Raw genomic sequence first — 16,091 nt, 5'->3', positions numbered from 1 at the left:
ATTGTAGCTCATGCTTGAGGATATTTATTAAAATGTATTTTCCTATATCCATGTACCTATTGTCCAGACCTTGTGATATTTGCTGGAGCCAATCAGAGGCAGTGTTAGAGCAGAATAAGCAACATTCTGAACAGTGAGTGGCTGGCCCAAACCCTTCTCTAGAACAGAGACGGGGGAAGCAATCCTTTGGCCCCTAGACAAAGTCTGGGGGGCCATAGGATATTTCAGATCGCTGGACCCGAGGCCAGAGACAGTGCTCCGACCTCAGATCCAGGGGTCTGAGCTCCCTGCCCCATCCCACTTGCAAATGCGAGCTCGGAGAGGAAGGAAAGGGGGTGGTTCTGTGGGGGGGGGGACCTGGGGCAGCCGGCTTGCGAAGACTCCTCTGGCCACCCCAGCCTCCTTGCCTCCCGCTCTGCAGCGCCCCAGCTAGACAGCCAAAATCTAGTGAAAATGGAGGGTGAGAGGAGCGTGGAGGTGACGATCACCTCCATGCGCCTCCGGCCCTGCATAGGTTGCCCGTCAGCCTCTGACTTCGTAGGCTGACGGGCATCCAAATAGGATTGCACCCTATGTGTTTCTGCACTTAAACTAGGACTTGAGATGGACAGATTTGTGCTTCCCTGTGTGACATGCTCTCTCAAGAACTACCAGTCTCAAAGTTCCTTGTGAATAGTCTGGAAGAAAGAACCACTACTGGCAGGGACAAAGCACCATAATAATCAGGGACATCGACACCAGAAACAGTGGGAGCTCAAGCTGTAGATTTGCAGGCCCAAAATATATGTGAGTAAATGTCTACCTCACATACATGCACCATACTGCCATGTCTGGCTAAATGGGGATATAATTCATGGTTCTGCAATTAAAAAGTCCAGAAAAATACAACTTTTTCGAGTCTACTGGTCTGTTTATGAAGTGATTGCAGCCACATTGGTCCATCTGGATAAATAAAAACTAAAACTTTGACAGGATAATACCTTTATTAGGACCAAGCAAAACATTACAAAATACATTGGCAAGCTTTGTAGGATTCTTCTTCAGGCTGGATGTTATGTTAAACAGAAATAGCAAAAAGTGATGGGTATTTGGAGGCATGGTAAAAAAGCCCTAGTGTGGACCATGGTGTAATTTCATAAATACAGAAAATGTGATTTCAGACTTAAAACAGAAACTTTTCTCCCATGACTCATGATGCTGTATATATGGGATGGGATCATGGGGGGGGGGGGCAATGTTACAAGTTTGTACTGGGGCTCCCAACAATGATGACTGAACATTTAAGTGTTGACCCCCCCCAGATCAAGAACACCGAAAGCTGCTACTGCCAAGAAGAACTGATGCAATTGAAATACCTACTGCTGAGAGGGTCTGTGGCTGCCTCTGGATTGGAAAAGGAACACCACAGCCTTTTAGCCATCACTCAGCTGTCTCCCACTGTCTTCTCTGCTCAACTTAAACCACATTACAGAGCACAGAAGATTACAGGCTACTGTCATTTTAGGCAACAAACCGACATGCTGAGAAGGGTGCAGGTCATTCAATTATTTTACATAGTCCGTTTGACCACTGGCTTTTCTGGAAGAGAGTCTGTATCACCATTTTGAATCCGCTAACTTGGGGCACTCAAAAGGAACAAGTAGCAACAACCAAGTTACAGAACTCATTAGCCTGGTTCACACATAATGCTAACCCATAGCATGGGTTGCTGAACTCTGGCTTATGATGTGTGAATGCAGCTGCACTAACAAACCATGGTTTGTTAACCCAGAAAGAGAACCCATGATTTGTTGTTGGGTTGTGAAATCTGGGTTGTTTTAAACCATTGGTTGTTGTTACTTGCCAGCCCAGAACCATGAATTATTCACAGTTTGCTTCTCCAGGCTACAGAGGCAATGGCCCAGAGCAGTAAAACAAACAAACAAACAAACAAAAAACAGCTGCCCTACATGGCAGTACTACAGTGCTGCAAAGGCATCTGGGATACAGGGAGGGAGAAGGCAAAGAAGGAGGGAAGCAAGCAACCCAGGGATTAAGAAAACAACCCATGGTTTGTTTGCTCACCTGCCAGACAAATGCTGGCTAGGGCAACAAACTATGGGTTAAATAAACCATGGGTTAAATAAACCATGGGTTAGTGTTATGTGTGAACCAGGCCTATGTCTGAGAGAAGGCCAAAGTGAATGATAGGCAACACCACTTTCTCTCTCTTAATACTACGTATTACATCAGTAAACATGAGTCCCCAAGTGAACATTTACTGATGTAATCCAAAATGTAGAAGTGGAGGAAGCATTTGTAGGGACGGACACTTAACGTGTATACGTTTACTGTTTTATCCTGTGCACAAATGGTGACTAGCTGATCAAATTAAACTACTTCTTGTTACTTTGATAAGGGAGAATAAGCAAACTCCCTCTTCCAGGAAATGATACAAGATAGGAAGGGTTTATACTCTTGAAAGCAGAGCTAAAGAAACCCACTTAACCTGGGCCTCTAAGTTTTTGGCTTCTGAAGACCAAAAAACCAAGAGGCCCTTCAACTGTTTTACACAGTTGCATTATATAAAAGCTAGAATTTCAAAGAAAAATTGGCAAAACTAATATGCACTCACAAAAAAGGAATATAACAAGCTTCTGCTCTAATATTGGTGCCAAAAATGTTACTGCTGCCCAGTAATAAAGCAATTTTAAAAACAACATCAGAAATTAATATTTGTTTACAAATCAGATACACTTAAAAGTAGATATGTTTTACAGGATTCTCCAGAGTATCACGGATGACAAACCACAGTCCTAAAATTCCTTAAGTGATTATATAATCCCTGAGTTTCAGACCATCGGGAATATACTGTATAAGCCTGACAAGGATAAAAAGGAATCCTGCATTATTAATGTGCTCTCTCTTCCAAACTCAAGCAAAGGCACTTACTGTGAAAGCTGTTCATTGAAAATATTTTGGGATTATAGAATCCAGCCTTACAAATGCATGTATAGGCTCCAAGTACAAATCCAAGGCCTTTAATCGGCATACACTGTAAGAAAGAAAGAAAAAAGAAAGAAGATGAAAGACATGCCCACTCTCCTTTATGCAGACATTGTATATCTTCATCTTGAGGGTGACAAGACAGCAGGGGTCTTTCTTCTCAGCAGACACTTAAAAAAAAGTTAAAATGACACTGCCAGTGTCAACAAATCAAAAGCACATGACTGCTGCAGACAAGATTCCAGTGTCAGAACCATTTTTCGTTGAAATATTATAGCAATGTTGTACATTGTTTGCCCTTCCTGAATTGGGCAAAACATAAAACATACCCCTTCACTTCTGATTTATTTGGTGAACATTGCAACACTTCAAATTGGACAGACAGAGCATCCTCGCCAAATGAATACTTTATACAAAACTGTGACACAGGGGCCCAATCCACACATAGCAGTTTTACCATTATCATACTGCAATGGTAACTACTGGTGCACATGACACCAATGGCACCAATAGTTATCACTGCAATTTGATAATAGTAGAACTGCTGTGTGTAGATTCAGCCATAGTCCCACAAGTCCTCTGCATTTAAAAACAAACACTCAAAAATATTTGTAGGGTGAAGCAAAAAGAAAACTCTTTAGGGTAAACACACAAAAAAGGGAGATAAAACCATTCCTGTCCTTTAGATTTACTGCATTAGCAGATCAACCCACAATGTTACATTGAGTATCGCAGTAAGGCTTTTATCAGCTTGGAGGTTATGTATATTTCATTGAGACAACATATCTATATGGCTGAATCTACACATAGCAGTTGTACCATTATCATAATTATTGGTTCACATGACATCAATGGGCACCAACAGTTATGATAACGGTATAACTGCTATGTGTAGATTCAGCCTATATCTACTTTTGAACTCACAAGCCACCTGTGGATAAGAAGCAATATCCAACTGGACGCTAGTGCTAATGCGCTAGCATAAGGGACCTCTCGTGCAATGACAATAGTATTAGCTGATGAGATCAGTTTGGGGGGGAATCCTGTAGTGTTGGATAAAACTATTGCTGTTGTGCTCAAGGTCCCTTGTTTACTAGGGCTGTGCACCGCTTAGCATCCAGGGGGGCGGGGTGAAGCGGGATTCGGCCATCCAAATCCTGCTTCAGCTCGAGGCCGAAGTGGTTTGGGGGGGGGCGAAGCAGCCTGAAGCGGGTCAGGCTCGCCTTGGAAGCCCCAAAGCAGCCTCTGAGGTAGGTCAGGGGGTCCCTGCACAGCCCGATTATTTACATTAGTGCTAGTGTCCAACTGAATATTTAAGGGCACATTTTTATGATTGAAGCAAGACAAATGAAGTAGCAAATTCAAGCACAGATCACACAGATTTAGAGAAAAATATTGATTTAGACAAGTGACCTCCAAGATCAGATAAACATGACCAAGGGGAAACAATCTGAAGTAAGTGCCATCAAACATTATATTTAATGATTAAATAAAACAATGTAACTGGATAACTGATATAGAATCATAGAATAGTAGGGTTGGAAGGAGCCTACAAGGCCATCGAGTCCAACCCCCTGCTCAATGTAGGAATCCAAGTCAGAGCATCCCTGACAAATGGCTGTCCAGCCTTGTCTTGAATGCCTCCAGTGAGGGAGAGCCCACCACCTCCCCAGGTAATTGGTTCCATTGTCATATTGCTCTTACAGTCAGGACGTTTTTCCTGATGTTCAGCTGGAATCTGGCTTCCTGTAATTTGAGCCCATTATTCCGTGTCCTGCACTCTGGGAGGATCAAGAAGAGATCCTGGCCTTCTTCTCTGTGACAACCTTTCAAGTACTTGAAGAGTGCTATCATATCTCCCCTCAGTCTTCTCTTCTCAAGGCTAAACATGCCCAGTTCTTTCAGTCTCTCTTCATAGGGCTTTGTTTCCAGTCCCCTGATCATCTTTGTTGCCCTCCTCTGAACCCTCTCCAGTTTGTCTGCATCCTTCTTAAAGTGTGGTGCCTAGAACTGGACACAGTACTCCAGATGAGGCCTAACCAGTGCTGAGTAGAGGGGAACTAGTACTTCCCGGGATTTGGAAGCTATGCTTCTATTAATGCAGCCCAAAAGAGCATTGGCCTTTTTTGCAGCCACATCACATTGTTGGCTCATATTCAGCTTGTGATCGACAACAATTCCAAGATGCTTCTCGCTTGTAATGTGGTTGAGCCATGTATCCCCCATCTTGTAACTGTGCATTTGGTTTCTTTTTCCTAGGTACAGAACTTGGCATTTCTCCCTATTAAATGTCATTGTGTTGTTTTCTGCCCAGCACTCCAGTCTATCAAGATCACTTTGAATTTTGTTTCTGTCTTCCAAAATATTAGCTATCCCGCCCAATTTTGTGTCATCTGCAAATCTGATCAGCATTCCCTGCACCTCCTCCTCCAAGTCATTCATAAAAATGTTGAAGAGCACTGGGCCCAAGACTGAGCCCTGCAGTACCCCACTCGTTACCTCTCCCCAGTTTGAGAAGGTCCCATTGATAAGCACTCTTTGAGTCCAATTCTGTAGCCAACTGTGGATCCACCGGATCGTTGTTTCATCTAGCCCACTTTGAGCTAGTTTGCTCATCAGGATATCATGGGGCACTTTGTTGAAAGCTTTGCGGAAGTCGAGGTATATGATGTCTACAGCATTCCCACAGTCTACAAGGGAGGTTACTTGATCAAAAAATGAGATCAGATTTGTCTGGCAGGACTTGTTTTTGACAAATCCATGTTGGCTTCGAGTAATCACGGCATTGTTTTCAAGGTGCTTCCAGATGGATTCCTTTATCATCTGCTCCAGAATTTTCCCAGGGATTGATGTCAGACTGACTGGTCTGTAGTTCCCAGGTTCCTCCTTTTTACCCTTTTTGAAGATAGGGACAACATTAGCCCTCCTCCAGTCATCTGGCACTTCCCCCATCCTCCATGATTTCTCAAAGAGAATAGACAGCGGTTCTGAGAGTTCTTCTGCCAGTTCCTTTATTACTCTAGGATGCAGTTCATCTGGCCCTGGAGATTTGAACTCATTCAAAGTAATTAGGTGTTCCTTGACGATATGCCTATCGATCTCAAGCTGCAATCCTGCCTCTTCAGCCTGTACTTCGCCTTTGCCAGGGGGTCAGAGACCCTCTTTTGGGAGAAGACTGAGCCAAAGTAGGAATTGAGCACCTCTGCCTTTTCTTTGTCATCTGTTATCATTTTGCCATCCTTATTTAATAGCTGAACCACCATTTCTTTCCTCTGCCTTTTACTATGCACATAGCTGAAGAAAGCCTTTTTGTTGTTTTTAGCATCCCTTGCTAACCTCAGCTCATTCTCAGCTTTAGCCTTCCTGACGCCATCCCTGCAATTCTGTGCTACCTGCCTGTACTCTTCCTTTGTTACTTGGCCTTCTTTCCACTTCCTATATGTGTCCTTTTTTGTTTTCAGGTCATCCCTAAGCTTTTTGTGAAGCCACATTGGCTTCTTCTGTTGTCTTCCACCTTTTCTTCTTGTTGGAATTGTTTGTGATTGTGCCTTGAGAATTTCCTTTTTTAAAAGCTCCCACCCATCTTGGACTCCTTTTCTCATTAGCGTCGCTTGCCATGGGTCCTTACTGATCATTGTTCTGAGTTTATTAAAATCAGCTTTCCTAAAATCCAGGGTACGCGTTTGACTACACTCAGCTTTTGCTTCCCTTAGAACCAAGAACTCAAGTACAACATGGTCGCTTTCCCCCAGAGTTCCTGTAACTGCTACTTTATCCACTAAGTCATCTCTGTTGGTTAGGATCAAGTCAAGGATAGCCGATCCTCTAGTTCCTTCCTCTACTTTCTGTAGGAGGAAGTTATCCACCACACAAGTCAGGAATTTCCTGGAGGGGCCATGTTTTGCAGAATTTGTCTCCCAACAAATATTGGGGAAATTGAAGTCCCCCATTACTACTACATATTCTCCTACGCAGTAGTGTAGCGGCAAATTCAGAAGTGTGGGGCCCCTTCATGACAGTCACAGCCACGCCCCCTCACAGCCACGCCCCTTCTAAGACTGTACAACCTTGTAAGATATACAGCCTTCAAATGGGATCCAAAAACAGTGCAGCTGAGAGTAAGCCAGTGGTATTTCCAATGGATGTCTGAGGAAAAGATGTTGTTATTGTTTATTCGGTCAGTCGCTTCCAACTCTTCCTGACTTCATGGACCAGCCCATGCCAGAGCTTCCTGTTGGCCTACGCCACCCCCACCTCCCCCAAGGTCAAGTCTGTCACCTCCAGAATATCATCCATGTCCTGTCTTCTCATGATGTGGCCAAAGTACTTTACTTTTGCCTTTAATATCCTTCCCTCAAGTGAGCAGTCTGGCTTTATTTCCTGGAGTATGGACTGGTTTGATCTTCTTGCAGTCCAAGGCACTCTCAGAATTTTCCTCCAGCACCACAGTTCAAAAGCATCTGTCTTCCTTCGCTCAGCCTTCCTTATGGTCCAGCTCTCACAGCCATAGGTTACTACGGGGAATACCATTGCTTTAATGCAGGGGTGTTAATCTTTTTCACCCACTCACTCACAAACATTTCAAAATGCTTTTCAAAATATGATACTCTATGGAAGCTTCACTCTCTCAACTCAGCCCTCATGGACAGATCCCTCCTCATTTAAACAGCTCCCTTGCGCACTCCCTTAGCACCCCAGCATTACCCATTAGCCTTTCCTAAGCTCCTTCATTATCTCTCTCCCATCCCGCAACAGAAACGTCCACACGCCCAGCTGGATTCCCTAGCAGACTGCAACCCGGCTGAGGGCTGGCTTCAGAAAAAGTGCCAGAGCAAAGCCCCAGCATGACCTGCCACCCCTACACCGCTGCTCCTACAGTCCATATTTACCAGGGATAATCCCTATTTGTTGATATCTGTTCTTTGGTATATCACTGTCCCTAATAATCAAGATGGAGAAAATACAAGTGCTGAAATGTACCCTCCAAGTTTTGGAGCAAAAGTCGTAAGGAATTGCAAATCACACAAGTTTCATTAACAAGTTTAATCAACGTGTCAATAGCTATGCATGTGAAAAGTGGCTTGCACGGTCCAGTGACCCTTCTCAAAGGTGGCAGCACAAGTAAAGATTCTTTGACCCTAACTGCTATCACAAGATTATTCTCGGGAGCGCTGTGGAATACTGCTGGGTCATAATTGTTTCTCTATTAGTATGGTATCTGTGCAGCAGTTTAGGGGTGAATGGGCAATTTTCGCAATTGCTGAGATTCTCGGAACACCAGCTTGAAGCTCGCCTTGCCTCCTTTCCGTGCTTGATTGTGCTCTGTTTTCATTTTGTTCAAACAGGAAAAATGCACAATTATTAAAAGAGCAACAACCAAATGCGTACAGCCCCCCATTAGATCACGGCGTCAAAATGCAAATTCTTTTTGGGAAAATGCACATTTTTAAAGTGCTCATTTTTGAATGTGAACACAAGATTGGGAAATTGCAAGTTTTCTCTGAAAAAGCTGCTCTGCTCAGGTTTGCCAACGAGTAGTGGGGGCTGGTGGCTCCAATGTCAGTGGGGAGGTGAATCTGCTCCAGGTTTCAATCAGAACCAGTCAGAACTCTAAAGGAGTTATCCAAGAGAGGAAGGCCAGGATCTCTTCTCAATCATCCCAGAGTGCAGGACAAGGAATAATGAGCTCAAGTTACAGGAAGCCAGATTCCGGCTGAACATCCAAAAAACTTCCTGACTGTTAGAGAAATATGACAATGGAACCAACTACCTAGGGAGGTAGTGGGCTCTCCCACACTGAAGGCATTCAAGATGAAGCTGGATAGCCATCTGTCTGCGATGCTTTGACTTAGATTCCTGCATTGAGCAGGGGGTTGGACTCGATGGTCTCATAGGCCCCTTTCAATCCTACTATTCTATGATTTGATGGTTCTAGCATCACTGATTTCTTTTTAGATATGCAGAATGCAGTGCTATGCTTCTGCAAAACTTCATGGCAATGGCCAAGAATATTATTGGGGGTGCAGGAAAACCATTCCATCTCGTGTGCCCAGAAAAGAGACCGCATTTCAGAAGGCTACTGACTCTACCTCCTGTCAAGAAAGTTTGGCGTAGTGCAGTCAAAGCAATGTGCAGTCACATGTGCAGAACTAAAGCAAACGTGCACCCAGAGGGCTTAAACTGAACATAATGAGGGCATCTACTGAAGGGTATCCACAGACGTTAATAGAAGAGCGGAAAGATCAACCTAGTCATGATGAGGACATGATTCATGTACTCAGTCACTTCACATACCAAGAAGGGGTGAGGTGGGACCAGAGAGAGGTGAGAATTAGTTCATTTGGCTCTGAGTGCTTAGCTCTTAACAGTCTGGCTTTGAATCCCTGTGTATTCAGCCTTGTTTGTGGTGAGGAACCAGGCTTGCCCCCTCTTTTTTTCTCCTCATATGCCTCATCTTTAATAGCTGTATGGCAGGCAGGTAGAACACGGTCTTCTCCATGCCAGGAATAGCTGTACCAATTTCATTTCTCTTCACACAGAACTACAATTCCCAAGGTTCCCTTGGAAGAGGGAAAGAGTATGGAACTTGTTTAGGTCTGTCGTGTTCGAATCAGGTACCAGTAAACTTTCCAATGAATTCTCCTGTTGATAATTTTCCCAAGAAGCCAAACATTTCAAACCCCTGCAATGATGTGGTGGCACTGTGTGAGTACAACAGAAGTCAGAAAATAAACTGTGTACATAGTGGAATTGTAGAAGGACAAATTGTATACTACATTCCTATACAACATACAAATCAAAATGGCCTCCAGACAACCACTGAAATACACATCATCTGTACCAGGAGTGGGGAACCTCTTTCAGCCTGAGGGCCAAATTCAATTTCAGAGAAGCTCTTGGGGGCCACATTCCAGTGGTGAGTGGTGCGAAAGTGGTGGGGCCAAAAATACGAGCGTATTATAGTTTTAGAGCACAATCCAATGGGGATAGTCAGCCACCTCCGAACTCAGAGGCAACTGCCTATCCAATGCAGGGTGGGCACAGCATGGAGGAGATCTTCTCCTCCATGCTCTGGCTGCCCTGCACTCACAGCTAGACAGCCAATTTCTGCTTTCTAGCCATAGGACCTTGGAGTGGGGGCAGGAAGGCCAGATGACACATAGGAAGTGCTGTACTGGCATGTCCACACTCCCCGCCCCCAGGAACACCTCCTTTTGCCCTGCTCCACACTGCTCTTATGAGCACAGAGCACGAGGACGATCTGCACCACCCATGAGGTGGCAGGCGAAGTGACGGAGAGACGGTTCTCCAGAAACTGACCTCGGAGCGCAGGCTCCAAGGTTGGTTCCTGGAAAACAACCAATCCTATGGCCGTCTAGCCGCTGTGTAGCAGCCATAGAATTGCGTCCTAAAGCTTTTACTGGCAGTAAGTAAGCTTTAGGAAAAGCATTTCAGCCTTTCAGAATGGGGTAACTGTGCAAAAGCCGGGAAACCACCAAACTATTGGTTGGGGGAAAGGCGATGTGGCCTTCTAAGGAACTCCAGAGGGCCATATTTAGCCCCTGGGGCTGAGGTTCCTCACTCCTGATCTATATCATGCACCAAGGAGACAAGGGCTCGTGCATTGATGCAATACAGTATATCCACTGGAAAGAAAGAACGCTTTTACACTTCCTCTATTATTTAGAAATAGCAAGGTGTTGGCTCAAAAAGCTTGTTGCTGGAATTCAGTGTATCTGATAGAGTTAAAATTAAAACAGGAACTAGCTTTGGTTATTAACAGTAGGAACCTATGGCTGCTTTGCTCCCTTAAAGTGCACGCATGCGAATGTATAGTGGGGGTAAGCTGTATGTAGGCAAACTGAAGTGAACACAAAGTGTACAACACAAAGATCCTTCGTGGTTTGCCAGAATGTGTCATGTACTTACAGTGTAGGGATCTCAGGTTGCCCAACCTTAACCCCTGGCCCATTCCCCAGAGTTCCCTACTGAAGAAAAGACATACATGCGAACAAGCATACAGATGCACTTTCGTGGTGCACCTCGGTTAACTTTCATCAAAGTGATACACTGTCAAAGAGAGAGGAGAAAATGAATAATGAAATTCCAGACATTCTAGGCAGGCTTTTTTATATTGTTAGCATTAAATAAATCGACTTTCAGATTACATATTCAAATTTCAGGCATGAGCTTGAAGGAAGCAAATTATCAACTCGCAGGCCAATGATTAGTGAATAATTATTTTGCGCAAGAAGCTAGCAATGCCATTTATGTATTCTATGTTTTTTGAAAGATTGCCTTTGCCCATTAACTTCTGTGTGATTCTTCTATTGACATCTTTAATTTAAAGCAGCATTCAAAAGTTGAGAAGAATCTTCTCCAACAGCCTGATTAAGCCCATCAGTAGCAACTTCTATGATCAGTAGATGTCAAGCATACATTCCAATTTCTCAAGCAGTAGTTTCACCCCCCATGAATAGGATAATGCCTTTCCCTGATGCAACAGGGCAAAGGCAGATTCTGCTCCAGAGTACACTCAAGATTACACTCTTTAGCATACTCTAGAGCAGAAATGTAGAACTTTGGGCCCAGGGGCCAAATCTGGCTCTGCCAAGTTCCTAACCCAGGCCGCTAAATGGCCCTGCCCCTGCCCCTTTCCCCAACCATCAACCATGGCCACCAATTTGGATGGCTTTAAAAGGGGGGTGGACAAATTCCTGGAGGAGAAGGCTATCAAAGGCGACTAGTCTTGATGGCTATGTGCTACCTCCAGAACCAGGGCAGTGAGCCTATGTACACCAGTTGCTGGGGAACATCGGTGGGAGGGTGCTGTGCACTCATGTCTTGCTCATGGGTTTCCCATGGGCAGCTGGCTGGCCACTGTATGAACAGAATGCTGGACTAGGTGGACCCTTGGTCTAATCCAGCAGGGCTCTTCTTATGTTCTTACATGGCTTCCTGGCTTTTGTGTGATTCTGCCCTGCCCCCTGCATTCCATAAGGTTGAAATGCTTCCCATAACGCATTTGCCATAACTGCCAATGGCGCAGTTGGATGCTGCCCAGGGACCTCAAAGGCAGCTTCTCCTAAGCATGATCCCACCCCAAGGAACAAAGTCCCACCATGCTAGACATCTCCTACTCCACAGTTCCTACTCACGGGCTCAGAAAATGCACTAATTGTGGCCAAAGTGCTAAATTTCAAGGCCAAGGGCTAACCATTTATGGATGCCCATTCCTCAGCCATGTTGGGTAGAGCCTAGGCTGGAACATCAGTGCCCAGGAGCCACCATTTTGGACCTAGGAGCATGTATCCAGTGATCTGCCCCTGATCCTGCAAGCCTTGCTCCTCTGGAAATCTGGACATGTATTGGCTGCCTGTGACCCAGATTCTCAATATCATCCCAGACTGCTGTCTTCACCTCTGCCTCCCAGGTCATCCACGGGCTCTGCTACCTCAGAACAAGACAAGTAGTGCCAAAAGGCCATGAAATAGCAGTGGGTCAGGCAGAGCACAAATGTATGCAAGATAAGAACAGTATGACCCAGTCAAAACAGCAGTCACTGTGATAATGTTTTATTTCTAGCTACGCTGTCTTAATTTAACATCAATACTGGGAAAGAAACTCAGAGTCTCAATTAAGTCAAAACTAAACAGAATCAAATTCCCAGAGGAATAGTTATCCATGTTAAGTCTGTTGCTGCAAATACAACAACGGGTCTTGTACTACCTTAGTTCAGCAATTTCACACTGTAGCATCCCTTTGGGGTCTTTTTGCTGAAGTTATGTTGACTTTGAAATCAGCATCTGTATGTCTTGATTTCTGAGTGTTGCTATTTTTAATGTCAGATTCTTGTACAATACTATTATAGGATCCAATGTCATTAGCTGTACCATCAGGGGTTCCTTCACCTGCTCATCCTCTAAAGCATGGGTGGGCAGCTTCTGGCCCTCCAGATGTTTTGACCTACAGTTCCCATGATGACTCACCATTGGCTATGCTGGGTATGGCTGATAGGAGCTGTGCCTAAATTAAATCAGTCTCCAGGGAAACATGTTTGGGAAGGATGTTCTACAGTTGGGGTGCTACCACAGAAAAGGCCCTGTCATCTCCAGTTACCTAATCTAAGAAGGTAGGGTCACCTACAGTAGAGTTTCAGTTGATCGCCTTAGTACACACGGAAATTCATAAGAAAAAAGGTGGTCTTTCAGATAGCCTAGTCCCAATCTTTTATAGTTGAGGAATGCAATCCTATGGTACCAGGGACAGTGTCCCAGGGAGCATAGGATTGTTCACAGTCCCCCTCACAGATGCTGCTACAACCTCGGGAGGGGGGCTCCGACTTCTGATCCTCTGTCCCATGGCAGCCACCACAGAAAAAACTGTGCTGGCTGCCTCCTGAGGTCACAAATGTGACCTCGGAGGGAGAGAAAAGGGGGTGTCCCAGTGGGCAGGGAGGGGAGAGACCAGGATATGAGAAATCCTATGGCCCCTCAGCCCCCACTGCCTAGAGGAAAAGTTGTGAAAGGAGGATGGGGAGGCAAAGATTAGCTCAGTTTCTCTACCTTCCCTGCCAGCAGCAGCCCAGCACACCACTGGATACCCAGAAGACACCAAGATTGGAGGCTTTCCATAGGCTTTCCAAGTTTGGAGGCTTTCTCAGTCCATAGGACTGTGCTCTTACAGTATTAAAACGCAACAAGATGGTGTTTAAATGGAAGTATATGTAATAATATCCAAATAAATACTTTGGAAAATTTCAGCACATATTGTGATCTTAATTAAACAAAAAAAACACACACACACCATTTTCAGAAATTATAGACATAATTTAAAAAGACAAGTTTGAAAACCCTACAGTAGCCTTTTACAAATCCTGGGTCCTCGGATATTGTTGGCCTACAACTCCCATCATCCCTGACCATTGGCTGTGCTGGCTGGGGATGATAGGAGTCATAGTCCCATACAGCAGAGCTTGTGGCTCTGACATCAGTGGGGCAGTAAATCCACTCTGGGTTTCAGTCAGAACCAGTCAGTACTCAAAAGGAGCTATCCAAGGTGCCAACCAGCCTCCACTGGAACAGCATCTGGGAACCCAAGATTGGGAAAGGCTGCACTAGAGAAGAGAGTCACGGCAGGTTTGGAGAGAGGAAAAGAAGGGAAGCAGAAGAAAGACGCTTCATACTGTGCTCTGTGGCAAGGAGCTTGTGCGTTTCTTTCCTCTCAATAACCTAGAAACCTAGTTTCTCCTATTATAGATGCTGAATAATTTTAGCCCTGGCTTATAGCTTAAGCATTCAAAACGCATGCCTGTTCTCAGTGTCACCAGACTAAAATGCAGCCACAGGGAGCCGGGAGTGGGCCGGACCAGCTTTCTCTAAGTCAGCTGCTGCTGCTGCTGCTGGAAATTGTTTGCAGGATAGAAAAATGGCAGCGCCGACCGCCATGGCCCTTCTGATAAGGATGTGGATAAATAATTTAAGACAGAAAAGGAACTCAGGGAAAGAGCGGGATTCTGACATCTCCCATGCCAATCAAATTCTCTTTCAATACGCCTGCCCTTTCCCGGATCCACGCAAGGTGAGCTGGGTGGGTTGCAGGGCTGGCGCCAGCTTTGGAACTGTCTTGTGGTAAGCCTCCTCCTAAGGGAGGGCTCACTAATGGAGGAGCCCCCGCCCCAGCTCTGGAGGGGGGCTTAGTTGGCGGCAGCAGCAGCAAGCAGCAGCAGGGCTCCGATCAGCTCCATCCACTGGGTGGCTGGGTCTGCGGGCCACCATTAAAATTTCCCACAATGGTCCAGGCCAATGCTACATCCAGGGCAGCGGACTGGAACAGATGGGAATGCCATCATCTCTGGAGGAGGGGGTGGCTTGGTCTTTTAAGGGACCCCAGGACAGGCAACAGGAGTGCATCCTGCTGGGTCTCAGGGGGCCCAGCAGTGCCCAAAGTGCCACCCACGGGATCACACCAGGAAACAGCCTGCTCTGACTGGTGGCTGCTGGCCTATTCCCTCTAGTTTCCTCTGCTCTGGACATCAATGGAGTGGGGGGTCAGACAAGCACCCCTGTGCATTAAAAGGACAAATGGGGGGGATGTCACACAGCCATGCAGGCTAGCCTGCCACTGCCACCATGAACAGAGCAGCCATGTGCCCCCTGAGAATTCAGCTGATATGTGCATGGAACTCCTCCATGCAATGGTTGATTCCAACCCAACCTCACATAGAGCAGCTTTACATGCATACATCCCTAACCATACAGAACAGGGCTGGGGAACGTGTGGCCTTCCAGAGGCTGTGGGACTGGAACTCCCACCCTCCCTCACCCTTGGCTAAGCTGGAGGGAGTTAGTCCAACAGGATCTGGAGGGCCACCAATTTGGATGGCTTTAAAAGGGGGTTGGACAAATTCCAGGGGAAAAGGCTATCAATGGCTACTAGTCTTGATGGCTATGCGTTCCCTACAGCACCAGAGGTAGTGAGCCAGTACACCAGTTGCTGGGGAACATGGGCGGGAGGGTGCTGTTGCACTCATGGCCTGTTTGTGGGTTTCCCGTGGGCATCTGGTTGGCCACTGTGTGAACAGAATGCTGGACTAGATAGACCCTTGGTCTGATCCAGCAGGGCTCTTATGTTCTTATGGTGTCTGTCACCAGGAAATCCATTTCGTTTTTGGCTTGACGAAAATACCCAGCGGGCCCCATGCAGCTCACATTTGTGGGCCGATCTGCGGGATTTCCCCCAAATTTGGGACGTTTTCCGTATTATTATTTTATTTGCACAAATAGAAAAAAAAATAGGAAAAAAATCGCCAACTGGCCCAACTCAATGCAGATCGAGTTGGGCCAGTTGGTGGAAAAGTTCAGGGGGGCAACCCAAGGGAAGCTCATCGAACTCCACCCCCTCAAATGGATTCCTCCGACATCCCTAGCCAAACTCCCTCCCCCCCCCCGCCACAGCATAGAGCCTCTTCACATGTGGGCCAAATGTATGGATGGAAGGGGGCAGGGCTCCGGTACTCAGCAGAGGTGGGCTAGCCTCATGGACCTAGCCATGTATTCTTTCAATGCATGGGGACTCATCTGAAGCACCAGCACTCTAATGGAAGG

General features: G+C 45.8%; 1 protein-coding gene across 1 annotated transcript in view; it reads right to left on the bottom strand.

Moving 5' to 3' along the window:
* The window catches only part of GPR158 (G protein-coupled receptor 158), a 194,101-nt gene that overhangs the window by 95,297 nt on the left and 82,713 nt on the right, over positions 1–16,091 (bottom strand). Inside the window, exon 3 of the mRNA XM_084860483.1 lies at positions 2,932–3,034. Coding sequence (XP_084716609.1) covers positions 2,932–3,034 — 103 coding nt within the window. The remainder of the gene's footprint in view (positions 1–2,931; positions 3,035–16,091) is intronic.

Source organism: Heloderma suspectum, chromosome 5 (assembly GCF_057233095.1).
Source record: "Heloderma suspectum isolate Gila_16-S chromosome 5, 16-S_ref, whole genome shotgun sequence".
Taxonomy (NCBI): domain Eukaryota; kingdom Metazoa; phylum Chordata; class Lepidosauria; order Squamata; family Helodermatidae; genus Heloderma; species Heloderma suspectum.
This window is presented reverse-complemented; position numbering and strand designations above follow the sequence as displayed.